General features: G+C 50.1%; 1 protein-coding gene across 1 annotated transcript in view; it reads left to right on the top strand.

The window, feature by feature from the left end:
- TCERG1L (transcription elongation regulator 1 like) overlaps positions 1–13366 on the top strand; it is a 196235-nt gene extending 182869 nt beyond the window's left edge. The window contains exons 10-12 of the mRNA XM_055560279.1: positions 2436–2525; positions 7597–7715; positions 12681–13366. Coding sequence (XP_055416254.1) covers positions 2436–2525; positions 7597–7715; positions 12681–12837 — 366 coding nt within the window. The 3' untranslated portion in view covers positions 12838–13366. The remainder of the gene's footprint in view (positions 1–2435; positions 2526–7596; positions 7716–12680) is intronic.
- The last annotated feature ends 436 nt before the right edge of the window (positions 13367–13802 follow it).

Raw genomic sequence — 13802 nt, 5'->3', positions numbered from 1 at the left:
TTATTGAATACAGAAACTGTAAATTTAGAAAATCTTTACAATGTTCCAAGCAACTGAAAGTTGCTCAGCCATGTCTGACTCTTTGCGACCCCATGAACTGTAGTCCATGGACTTCTCCAGACCAGAATACTGGAGTAGGTAGCCTTTCCCTTCTCCAACTCAGATCTCCTGCATTGCAGGAGGATTCTTTACCAGCTGAGCCTCAAGGGAAGCCCGTTCCAAGCAAAGCCCTTGTCTATCGAAATAGTATCTCTACCAGCCATACTGTAACCTGCTCAGAAGTAGGAGCGGGTGGGCCTTGTTTGTGAAACCTGCCCACCAGCTTCTCCCCTCCACTGCACTGAGTCCATCCCTGGCCCGGGCCCCTGGGCGCACATCGCATCTGGCTCTTCCCATTGCTCTCAGGACAAACCCTTGGTTCCGGAGAAGCCAGCGAGTGTTCCCACATCCTCTCAGGCCATCTCTCCTGCTTCTTCCCAGCTCCGCACAGCCTCCTACATCCCCCTGAGACCCACACATTCCCCCATTCCCAGAGCCTGGCCTCCACATCATGAACAGCCCCTGCTGCACACCCTCCCAGGCCCCTCCATGGGCCAGGTCCCGACACCACCCGCCCTGGAGATAGCTTGCCCCAGGCTGATGGGGGCCCTTCTCTGTGCCCTTGGCTCCTGGGCACATCTCTTTGTGCCCAGAAGGACACTCATGCCCCTGAGAGATCCTGAATTCACTTTCTGTCTCATCCCCCACCAACCTCTCAAGGTCAGTGGCCTTGATTTACTTTCTCTGAACCCATAGCGCCCAGCAAGGGGCCTAAGACATAGCCAACATTTAGTCAATGTTTTTAAGTGAATAAATTATTTTTGGATGACTTAAAAGTTTCACTGCCCCATCAGCTGAGAGTCTGGAAGTTGCAACCTCCCAGCAGCAATGAGCTGCTCACCTGTATCTCAGGTCCCAACACCTTCTCCGATAAGAGGGACCAGGGCTTCTCAGAGAATGCTGATTCTAGGGCCAATGCAGGAGAGATAGGAGATCATCCTGGAGCATCTTCAAGGGCCCAGAAAACAGAACAGTGGTGATATGTTCCCGGGACACAGGAGGCAAATAACAGCCAACCTGGAGCAATCTGAGCAGAAACCAGCAGTCAGATTAGATTACAACCCCAAGCATGAAATAAATATCCATGAGTTTAAATTGACATAAACAGATGGCTGAACTAAGAAGTAAATGTGGGAGAATGGATAAATCCCCATCCAGAAGGATTCCAAGGAACTTGTACAGATTCTTCCATATCAGGAGGTGGGTCAGGCCCCTCAAGTGGCATCATTGATTCAATGGACATGAGTTTGAGCAAACTCTGGGAAATAGGGAAGGACAGGGAAACCTGGAGTGCTGCAGTCCACGGGGTCACAGAGTCAGACACGACTGAGCGACTGAGCAACAACAGAACAGGCACACAGAGACTGCCCTCCAAACGGGACATCACGACTTAGGAAAGAGAGAAATGCAGAGAAGAGAGACGACGGCCAGGCGATCAAGGGCAGCGCCAGGCATGCTACGCCACATGGACAGTATGGACCTCGATAGGAGGCGCACGCTACTCTGGGGTCTTCCTCCCCAAAGCCACAGTGGAACCGTGAGAAAAACTGCGAGAAAACCCAGCCGAGGGGCATCTCATGGAACACCGGACTGGCTCCCCTCAGAGCTGTCAAGGTCATCCAGACCAAGGAGAGTGAGAAGCTGTGTCAGCCCTGAGAGCCCGAGGAGATGTGAGAGTCCATGTGGTGTTTGCCCTGGGGGGATCCCAGGACAAAAAAATTAGGCAAAGACTAAAGAAACCGAGTAAGGCGTAGACTCCTGTTAACAGTCGTGCGGGCCCATCTAGCACACCAGTGCTGCGATGTCAGCGAGACAGGAAACCGGGGCTGGGCTGGAGGGTAACTTCATCGTATTCTCACAAGTTCTGTGTAAATCTAAGCTACTATAAGATAAGGTAGTTTGGTTAAAAAGCTACCTACCTGAAAAAGGTTTAATGTTGATTAAAAATCAATTAAAATTATGCCAAATTCTGACTAATTACAAGACGCTGACCTCCATTAAGGCCTGTGGCATCCTGAAAATTCTTACAAGTATAATTTCTCTTCTCAAGATGTGACATTTGAGAATGTCTCAGACTCACAATCAGGGCTTTAGATCAGGGCACTTGGCCCTGGAAGATATCCAGGGAAGACGTAGTGCCATGAGTCTAGAAATTAAATTTTCTTATGCTCGAAAAATTGATTTTCTTAAAAGTTTGACAAGTCAAACACTTTTAAACGCTGCTGCGTCCCCAAACCCGTGGTTCCTTAGGGCTGTTTCTCACCATCGACCAGTTCGTTGTGACTCAGGCTCAGCATTAGATGTTAAAAGCAACTCTATTGAATATCTTTCTTCAGGTGTCAGCGTTTTCTACCTGGGAGAAAGAATTACACAAAATTGTGTTTGATCCACGCTATCTCCTGCTGAACTCGGAGGAGCGGAAACAGGTAAGGTGGTGGGAGGCACGCTGACAGACTCAAGAGACGAGGCTTTGAACTGATGCTCCATCCAGAGGTTTCTGTGGATGACCGGGTGCCTGGTGTCCTCGCTGTGTCTGTGGGGAAGCTGTGAGGTTGAGTGCTAGCCTGTGAGCTGTGGAGGGAAAGTGCCCTGGGTGCAGAGGGGGGTTACCCTTGTTCCTGCTCTTTGCGAAACGTCTGGTCATGACCCCCAGAGACAATACTCATATTCAAAGGTAAAAAACTCAGTGTGGGGGCGTGTTAACCATATCCTAGATGACTGTATTAAAACACTTAAGATCCAGTATAAGAACAGTGACATAGGAGAGGTCCAGGGAACATAGGAACAGAAGTAACGGATGGACGTTTCTAGAAAGCAGATCCCCAGAAAGGCAAGAATGGGTTGCAGGCAGCTGGCCTGGAGGTCATTTTAAATGGGTACCTGGTAGGAGTCTACCCTGGCGTGTCAACCAGAACCGCTTCCAGGATTAGACAGACAGACGGACGGCTGTACGGGCTGGTGGGGAGGCCTGAGTTCTCACAGCTCCGCTGACGTCTGTGGCTCCCGGAGCACGTACAGCCAAGAAGGGCCCTGAGAGAAGTTCCAGAAGGATTCCGGTTCTGTTTCTGCGTCTCCGATTCCATCCCAACCGGGCTTCTCCCCCAGACTTCTGAGTGCAGAGGGGATGCGTGTGGAGAGTGGGTGACTGGAAGCCACCCCTGGAAGCAGAAGCCCCTCGAGGGCCCTCTCAGGGGAGGGCGCTGGCATCACGGGCCATCAGAAGTGTCCATCTGATTTCAGACGGCGGGGTCCTGGAAAGCCAGAGCCGGGAGGACAGAAAGTACGACTTTGTTTTCAATTCTGTCATCAGCCCATGAAGTTCCCTTAGGGTGCAGACCAGGGGCTCAAGAGAAGGCACTTGGGCAGCGCCTTACTTGGAGTCTGGATGTTTTATATCTATTTTCCCCTCAGCTGAGGAAACCGGGCGACTTTAATCATTGGTAACATCAGCCCCTTTTGTTGCAGTACTAGAAATCAGAAAGCTCACTCTCCAACCATGACCACATATGGTGAGAAGTTCGTTTAATTTGGTGACAGGATCACTTTAAGCCATAAGTGATAACACTCAGCACAGCTGCCAATGGCGTCTCACTGACCGTCGAGGTCAACACTTGCCTCCAGTCCATGGATGTTTTCAGAGGTCATCCGCCCCTTAAAGGAAGCTGAAGAAGTAAGACTCTCCTCCGCTGATGGTTTGATGTTTACCCGTCTCTCAGAAGGCAGGGTGCTCAGGGCCCGTTTGCTTGCTGGACAGACTGGGCTCCCCGGCCAAGTGGGGACTCTTGCCTGTCGTCTTGAGTCTGGAGGGTGGTCATGATACGAGAAGCACCCTCAGGAGCAGCCGGGCTGGATTCCCGCAATTCCGGTCAGAGAGGCAGGCTCCAACGGGAGGGGCTGGGGTGCCAGGACGCACCAGGGGCAGACAGACCAGACTAGATGGATGGTCAGCTCACGCCGAGTCCACCCTTTGTGTGGAGCTCGCAGGCATCTTTGTGAAATCACCAGGGGGCAAGTCAGGCACTCTGACGTTCACACTGCACACAGGAGGGGCTCATCCCGAAGTGTGGTCCCCGAGCCCCATGAGGAGGAGGAGGCCAGCTCCCCATAGCTGACATCCTTCAGCACCAGAGAGCCTCAGAGGGAACCCGGCACCGTCAGAGAGACCCACCTGCTGCGAAGCAGCAATATTGCCATTTCTCAGAGGCGCAGAGCTGAAGCAGAGCTGATGAAGGAGACGGTATTTGGGCCCCATTCAGAAAACACGGTCCTCTTTATGAATGGATCTGGCTGGAAGCAGCAGTCCTGGACTCTGGGGGGGACCCACTGTCCCTTAGTGTTTCGTGGCAAAAGCCAAGTCTCAGTGCGTTCATTGCATCCATCCCTCTGCGGGGGCCGCAGGGGAGTGGTGAAGGGGCCTGACAGAGAGCAGGGCTCTGGGGAGCGCGTGTCAGAACTGTTTCTATGGCAACAAATGGCAATCCATCTTATTTCACCGAAACACACCATGACAAGATAATGGCCAGTGGTCTGTCTTTTAAAAAGTCATGCCCCACTTTGAATAAGACTAGTGTAATTTGTTAAACAGGAGGGAAAAAAACCCTGTTACATTAAATTATAGCAGCATAAATAAAGCACAAGAGCAAAGGCAGCGGAGAGAGCAGAATCTGATTAGAGGGATAAATGGTTCCAGGCAGACAGAGAAGCAGGTCTTTCTCACAGCTCTGACCACTGCCAGCCAGGGTGTCTATCCAGATTTAAAATTAATAGAGCAAAACTCTGACTAATGATGGAGCCCCACACTTGTATTTGGATAATAACCCTGCATTCACCTTTTTTATTAGCTGAAATTATCACAGAACTGGAGAGCTTACATTACCATTTGCCTTGATACATATATGCACCCTCTCCATCTAAGTCCTGTTCGTAAATATTTGATTTCACTGATGATTCTTCTGGAGGTGAGAAACATTTTGGATTTATAGTCCCACAAAGGCTGCCAGGACTGCAGTGAAATTTGAAGCCATCAGGCAAAGCCAAGGAGACCCACTCTGCCCGGGGACCGATGGGGACTGTGACCGACCATGTGGTCACTTTCGGCTCTGTGTCCTCAGGAGGATCCCTGGGAGGAGCACGGGAGACTCCCTGAACTCTTGGTTCAAATTCCATGATCTGCAAAGGCCACTGATTGGGTTGGCACAGAATTGCTATTTATTGGCCTAATAGGACCCAATGTGGGCTTTTACTGATCTTTTTTATTTATATCCACATACACATCTAAATTTCCCATGAAGTGATGGGACCAGATGCCATATCTTCATTTTCTGAATGCTGAGTTTTAAGCCAGCTTTTTCACTCTCCTCTTTCACTTTCATCAAGAGGCTCTTTAGTTCCTCTTCACTTTCTGCCATAAGGGTGGTGTCATCTGCATATCTGAGGTTATTGCTTTTTCTCCTGACAAACTTGATTCCAGCTTGTGCTTCATCCAGCCTGACATTTTGCATGATGTACTCTGCATATCAGTTAAATAAGCAGGGTGACAGTATGCAGCCCTGACATACTCCTTTCCCGATTTGGAACCAGTCTGTTGTTGCATGTCCAGTTCTAACTGTTGCTTCCTGACCTGCATACAGATTTCTCAGGAGACAGGTCAGGTGGTCTGGTACTCTTTAAGAATTTTCCACAGTTTGCTGCGATCCATACAGTCAAACACTTTGGTGTGGTCAATAAAGCAAGAGTAGATGTTTTTCTGGAACTCTCTTGCTTTTTTGATGATCCAACTGATGTTGGCAATTTGATCTCTGGTTCCTCTGCCTTTTCTAAATCCAGCTTGAATATCCAGAAGTTCATGGCAAATAGATAGGGAAACAATGGAAACAGTGAGAGACTTTATTTTGGGGGGCTCCAAAATCACTGCATATGGTGACTACAGCCATGAAATTAAAAGATGTTTTCTCCTTGGAAGAAAAGCTATGACCAACCTGGATAGCATATTCAAAAGCAGAGACCTTACTTTGCCAACAAAGTCCATCTAGTCAAAGCTATGGTTTTTTCCAGTAGTAATGTATGGATGTGAGAGTTGGACTAATAAGAAAGCTGAGTACCGAAGAATTGGTGCTTTCGAACTGTGGTGATGGGGAAGACTCTTAGAGTCCCTTGGACTGCAAAGAGATCCAACCAGTCCATCCTAAAGGAAATCAGTCCTGAATATTCATTGGAAGGACTGATGCTAAAGCTGAAACTCCAATACTTTGGCCACCTGATGTGAAGAGGTTACTCATTGGAAAAGACCCTGATGCTGGGAAAGATTGAGGGCGGAAGGAGAAGGGGGCAATAGTGGATGAGATGGTTGGATGGCATCACCAACTCAAAGGACACGAACTTGGGCAAACTCTGGGAGATAGTGAGGGACAGGGAGGCCTGGTGTGCTGTACTCCATGGAGCCGCAAAGAGTCGGACATGACTGAGCAACTGAACTGAACTGAACAACACGTCTAAATGACCTCTAGTATATCCTCCTTTTAATGATCTTGAAGCTTGGAGAGCACCGGGAATGATACAGCTGTCTCCAACTCCTTTGGCCTTCGTCTGCAACTGACAATTTTCTGATATTACGACAGGGAGCGGCCTTAATCCAAGCAAGTGAGGCTCACTCCAGGCACTGCTGCAAAGAGGGAGTCCCTGGTGGCGTTGTGTTATGTCAGCTGCTGGTTCCTGAGGGAAACCTCCCCAGAGTTGTGGGTGGATTTGCCTACCAGTTGATGCCCATGGCCTTTTAGGTGAAGGGGCAGGTTTCCGTTGAGGGAGCCTTCAGGCCCACTTCTCATCAAGCTGGGGGTGGGAGTGCAGTACCCGAGGGTCAGGGCTCCTCACTGGGTGTTTCCATGACACCAGGAGAGGCTCACCTCATCTGCAGGAGTCCTGGGGAACTTCTGAGGGGCTTCTGGGAGCCTCAAGGTGGGGAAGTGAGAGATGCTAGGTTGACTTTCTTTTCATAAGTTCAAAGTCATTTTGGAGACTCAAATGCCAGTTACGTTGCCCTGGGGATTGCTAGAACAAATTGCATACTTTCCTGTGTCGTGGTACTGCTGGCTGGGATGTGAGAATTGGTGAGAAAACTCACACGGTAAGGGAAGCTCCAGGCGTTCCAAAGAGAGATACTGAGGCACTGGAGCTGGGTTTCCAAACTACCCTCTGCCCCCACTGCCTCTAGAGAGCACCCCTGACTCATTCCAGGGATTTCTAAGCAAGCTGACTCGGTGTTTGACCGCAGATCGCACCTGCAGACGGAGTGCACTGGTCTCTGGGAGAGTAGGTGTGGCTGTGGAGACACTCGGTGTCACGGAGAGACCGTGAGGGAGGCTCTGGCTCGTAGCTCCAGCAGCTGTGAAAAAGACAGGCTGAGCTCAGATTCTTGCTGTTTTCCTGTTGTGTGCGAAGCCCGAGATTTCACTTCTGATATGCAGTCTTGTAATACTTCTCTTTTGTGTGTGTCTTAAGATATTTGAGCAGTTTGTCAAGACAAGAATAAAAGAAGAATACAAGGAAAAGAAAAGCAAATTGCTGCTAGCCAAAGAAGAATTCAAAAAGCTTCTAGAGGAATCTAAACTGTCACCCAGGTATGGAGAGAGAGTTAACATCAGGCAATTTCTGGGGCTGGAAATTTACCGCACTTTGTGAGAGGATTTTTTTTTTTTTTAATTTAATTTTATTTTTTAAACTTTACATAATTGTATTAGTTTTGCCAAATATCAGTGTGGGTTACATCGGTGACCTGTGTTCCATCGAGCATGTAATTTTGGAGAAGGAAGGCCTTCTCCCTGTGCTGTTCATGAATGGACCTTGCAGCCCTGCTTCGAGGGTGCTTCCTACCTCGCAGCACCTGGCGATGGGGGTGCTGTCTGCTGACCAAGGGCACCCTGGCCATTCTGTCCACCCTGCATGATGGTTTTCAACCTGTCAGCAGCCCTGACTCCAAGGCCAAAATAACTCATCAATAGGTCAGCCCTCATTAGATTGGTCTAAGTCCTGATCAAATGATATGAGAGTGAAAATCCAAAATAACATACAACAGCAAAATAAACTCCACCAGCCTGGGTTCCACACGCCTGGGCAGCTGTCCAGAGTGTAATATGAAGATGGTCCTACACGGGCGAAAGGGAGGAGTGAACTTGGCCATCAAATTCACCGAAGATAATCAGGCATTATGTCTGAGAAATAAAACAAGCTGATATGAAAATGATGTTAGAAATAAAATAATGCATAAACTTAACTCATCTCAAAATTAACTTTAATTGACTGACATTTAAAAATTAACATGCTTATACTGCTTTTAATTATAAAACTATAAATTTTATGAGTTAAAAATGATTAATTTTGATGTATTTTTGTTTTCAATTAGGACATTATTTTTTAATGGACATTTGTGCATTTTTATTTTTAATAATAATGCTGACAGTGTACATTTTTATTAATAGTGCTTAAGGAGAAGGCAGTGGCACCCCATTCCAGTGCTCTTGCCTGGAAAATCCCATGGATGGAGGAGCCTGGTAGGCGGCAGTCCATGGGGTCACTAAGAGTCGGACACGACTGAGTGACTTCACTTTCACTTTTCCCTTTCATGCCTTGGAGAAGGAAATGGCACCCCACTCCAGTACTCTTGCCTGGAAAATCCCATGGATGGAGGAGCCTGGTAGGCTGTAGTCCATGGGGTCGCTAAGAGTCGGACACGACTGAGTAACTTCACTTTCACTTTTCCCTTTCATGCCTTGGAGAAGGAAATGGCAACCCACTCCAGTGTTCTTGCCTGGAGAATCCCAGGGACGGTGGAGCCTGGTGGGCTGCCGTCTATGGGGTCGCACAGAGTCGGACACGACTGAAGCGACTTAGCAGCAGTAGCAGCAGCAGATCATATTTAATTGGGCATTAATTGACGTTTGCTTTCTGTGCAGATGTTGGCATCTACATTTTGACCAGTAATTGGCTAACTCACTTGGTCAATAATTGGATAATGTGATTTTGTATTGGTTATATAGCCCTCCCCTGGTGCCTCAGATGGTAAAGAATCTGCCTGCAATGCAGGAGACCCAGGTTCGATCCCTGGGTCGGGAAGATTCCCTGGAGAAGGAAAGGGCTACCCACTCCAGTATTCTTGCCTGGCAAATTCCATGGAGAGAGGAACCTGGTGGGCTACAGTCCATGAGGTCACAAAGAGTCAGACACGACTGAGTGACTAACATTTTCACTTCACTATGGGTCCTCAGAAAACTTTTCAACTGTTTAGAGGATAGGTACTTCCTGAATGGGAAGAAAAATTGCATGAATTAGCCCCATCGCCAAATGCTAACCTAGAAGAGTAAATGTGGGTCTAATGATTTGTAAATTGCGGTTTTCTACGGGAACGCTGGGTCCAGGCCATGGATTTGCCCCATCATCCTAGTCAGTGACCCAGGGTCAGGGGTTGGTTCTGGAGCTCCTGCATCAGTGCAGAGCAGCCTTGCCCATCCTTGGTCCTGGCCCTGGGTCAGGCCCTGGACCTTCACAGCTCACGCGTCTCCATCTGAGGCGATGAGTTGCCCTGCTTCACTGGCTTTTAGCAGGACGGTGTGTGGGGCAGACCAGGCAAGATGCGCAGTGCCTGGCAGGTCCTTTAGACTCTCATCCTTACCACTGCGCTGGCCTCAAGGACAGTTAGCTCATGCTGTCTGTCCATCCACTGCCAAGACGCTAACCATAAGCCAATGTATCTCCCCATCCCGTGAACATATCATGAATGCAAAGGAGAAACATTCAGGCCGTATTCGACAATTAGGAAGATTACACACACACAGAGGAGGAAAATCAGTGCTATAAATGGATATACTCTTTGTTGAAATTAGATCTAATTGCCTGCCACTTTTTAGAAGTGTACACTGGGCATAAAATACTTTTGTAATTACAAAGCTGGCTTGTGTTTCACAGGCAGCCAATTCCGGGACATTTCAAACCCTTTCCAGATCCTCTTCACGTTCTCTTCCTGCCATTCACAGGTGTCCTAGCGGCAGCGGGCAGTTCTTGCTGCTGCCCTCTGGCCCAGCACAGGCGTCCCAAGGACCCTTGGTGATACCTCCCATCATCCTGGCTCCCATCCTGACCACAGGGATAGTCCAGGGCCCGCTCCCAGCCCTGCCCAGCTCTCAGGGTCTGGGGGCAGGGAAAGGAGCCTCGGGGGAACCCCCTGTGGGCTGTGGGACCAGCACTCTGGCCGGATCAGCCACCTCCTTCAACTGTGGACAGCCAAGTCCCCGCCAGGGAAAGGAAGCCACAGTGCTAGTTGCTCAGAGAACTTCCTCAGGCTCACTGGACTGTCCACCAGGGTCAACAGTTAGGCAGGCTGCCCCCTCGAGATGGCTAACAGCTCACAGAGTTTTGATTCGTTTTTCTTTTTGGGGATGCTTCTTTTCAGAGGTGCCCGGAATAGTATTTCTCTAGAAGGGTCTCTGCCCAGCCCCCTATTGAAAATGCTCAGGCTCCCTCTAGATACCCCCAAGATGACAAGCACCCTGTGACTCAGCACCTCACTTTCCTCATGCAGATGGGTGATGAAAGTGCAAATAAGTGTGTGTTAGTCCAGTACCAGGCAATTGTGAAATCATGGAAGGAATGGAGGGAGGAAGGGAGGGAGGGAAAGAAAGAAGGGAGAATGTTGGCAACCAGAGAGAAGTGCTTTCTGTCTAGGAAGCCTGGGAGCAAGCGGGGTTCTGGAACATGCCCGGAGAACAGGAGTGCTTGAGGAAGGTGTGAGACACCCTGTTAGTGAGACACATTCACAGTTGTTGCAGCTTAGTCACGTCTGGCTTTCCCACCCCGTGCAACGCAGCCCATCTCTGCCCACGGGACTTCCCAGGCAAGAATACTGGAACGGGTTGCCATTTCCTTCCTACGGGATCTTCCTGACCCGCGCCTCCTGTGTCTCCCACATTGCAGGCAGATTCTTTACCTGCTGAGTCACTGGGGAAGCCAACAAGGGTCTACTAATTATTGGTCTTGTCTCTTAACAGCCATGTCAATATAATCTTGTTATTCATGTATTAAAGGTAAAGAATCTGCCTGCAATGTGGGAGACCTGGGTTCGATTCCTGGGTTGGGAAGATGGCTTGGCGGAGGGCTTGGCAACCCATTCCAGTATTCTTGCCTAGAGAACCCCTATGAACAGAGGAGGCTGGTGGGCTACACAGTCCAAGGGGTCGCAAAGAGTCGGACATGACTGATAGACTAAGCACAGCACATTAAGGTATAATAATTCAATGCAACAATGAAATCTCTGCAATAAAAAATGAAATTGTCCACAAAGAGAAACTGGAGGACGAGGTCTCCCCAGGCACAGGGTGCGTGGGTTTCTCACACACTCTGGGCCCTTCCTGCAGCTCCAGGTACAGCTCTTGCAGGAGCCCCAGGCAGGAGGCAGATAGCCAATGTCCAGCACCCGGCTGCCCAGGGCCCCCGCCCCCGGAGCTGCCACAAACCTTGGCTTCAGGCTCAAGGCTGGGAGGAGAGGCAGCTCCAGGGCCCAGGTCCTGGCCGAGGTTCCACTTGTCCCTGCAAGGCTGCATCCACTCCCGCCCTGTGAGTTTCCCTGGCCCCTCGGGCCTGGCCTGGCTGGGATCTCTGAGCTCCTTACAGGGGCCTCCCTGGCCTGGCAATCACAGGTTCAGCGAGTCAGTATTCGGGTGCTAAGCACATGCCGCTGGGCTTAGACCGTCAAGAGGCTCCGTAGAAACAAAGCAGGTAATGCGCTTCCACGGGCACAGGGAGAGGCCAGTTGAGTCACATGACTGAGGCTTTTCAAGATGACATCTGTGGTGAGGGCCGTGAGAGGGTGCCTCTCTGTGCGTGGGAAGGTGCTAGAGTCTGGGTTCACGGAAGCTGATCCTTTGATCTGCACCTCAGCCGTCTGGGGCCAGGGTCCTGTGTTTCCATGTCCCGAGCTTCTCGGGACTCGCCGTGGGGAGTGGCTGCCGTCTGCTGGCTGCCAGCTGGCAGGGGTTCTTTCCTTCCTGAGCTCACTGTCCGTGGGGGCTGCAATCGCTGGTGCCTGTGACATCCTTTGTTTACTGATGTGGAAGGAAATGTTCCACTGCTCACTTCTAGTGAGGAGAGAGCGCTGAAGGATGAGTGGGGAAAGGAGGAAAGGGTGTGCCAGGCGAACGGAACAGGATATGCAAAGCCCAAGGCAAGCAGGAGTGTGGTGAGAGCACAGGGAGCAAGAAGACCTGTGTGGCTGGAGTAGTGACAGTGGGCACTGGGGGCTTGGAGTGACAAGACCCAGGAGGGATGTGAAGCCAGGCTTGGGTCCAGAGGGCGGCCGGGTGCAGAGACAGGCACCTGTGCAAGTTAACGTGGCTCAGGCTTCAGCCGGGCCTGTGGGAAGTGACGCCCAGTACGGGGAGCAGGCAGGTGGTGTCAGAGGCCCAGTGGCCGTTCCCTCTGCCCATCCACCTGCCAAGCGTCCTGCTCCTGGGACCCTGGGCTCAGGAAGGAGGTGCTCAGAGCCCCAGGAGCCGCTCTCCTCCAGGAAGGCCCTCAGGATGCCTTTTGTCTTGCAGGACCACATTTAAGGAGTTTGCTGAGAAGTACGGCCGGGATCAGAGGTTTCGACTCGTCCAAAAGCGGAAGGACCAGGAGCATTTTTTCAACCAGTTCATCCTTATTCTCAAGAAGCGGGACAAGGAAAACAGACTCAGGCTCCGGAAGATGAGATGAGAGTGTGAGGACGCGATCAGGCTGAGTGTCCGAGCTTCAGGGCGGAGGTGGAGGAGGCGTGGGGGCGGGAGCCCGTGGGGCCGTGGGCTTCGTTCTCCCAGGATTACTGTTTCATATTGAAGCTCCCTTTGGTACAGCCTTCCGAGTTTGATGCATTTCTTATTGCCATGATATGTCGCTCCCTGAAGTGTTTTACTTATGCAGATTACTTGTAATATAGACAGATTCTAAGTCTGCCACAGGTTTGCACCTCAGCGGAAAGAGGCACCGACTCTAACCCCCTCAAGGTGTTTTCATCTGTTGAGCCAATTATCCGAAACTTTTCTGGAAACCTTTGTGAGTTCCTTCCATCCCTCAGGAGTTCCATGGTGTTGGGACTTCCCGACTCGGGTCCCGGGTCTCAGTCTAGTTTTCTGAGTAGTAGCATAGGTTGTTCATCATCGCAGTGACACCCGTGACCATTGGACACATGGACCACGGACCACCTGCAGGTCGAAGGGTGATCGCCCACCCTCTCCCCCAGGGAGTGTTGGGCCTGGAGAAGGGGGCTGTGCTGTCTGTGGGAGGTCCTCCTTAAAAAAGAATTATTTTGTACAAAATCATCTTATGAATATTTGAGTTATTTTTCTTGTATGCCCAGAGTTTGCATGAGATTTTTCTCACCATCTTTGTATAAAAAAATTTTAAATTTTTTTGAATTAATAAATATTTTAAACCAGTGTATCTTGTGGCTTAGATTTCCAATCTTAAGCAACAAAAATTGTGGCTTCCCTGGTAGCTCAGATGGTAGAAAACCCGCCTGCATTGCAGGACACCCAGGTTCGACCCCTGGGTCAGGAAGATCTCCTGGAGAAGGAAATGGCAACCCACTCCAGTATTCCTGCCTGGAGAATCCCATGGATAGAGGTGGGCTATAGTCCATGGGGTCACAAAGAGTCAGACACAACTGAGTGGCTAGCACTTTT

This window comes from Bubalus kerabau, chromosome 22 (assembly GCF_029407905.1).
Source record: "Bubalus kerabau isolate K-KA32 ecotype Philippines breed swamp buffalo chromosome 22, PCC_UOA_SB_1v2, whole genome shotgun sequence".
NCBI classification, from domain to species: Eukaryota; Metazoa; Chordata; class Mammalia; order Artiodactyla; family Bovidae; genus Bubalus; species Bubalus kerabau.
The sequence above is the reverse complement of the archived record's forward strand: the minus strand, read 5'-3'. Positions and strand labels throughout refer to the sequence as shown.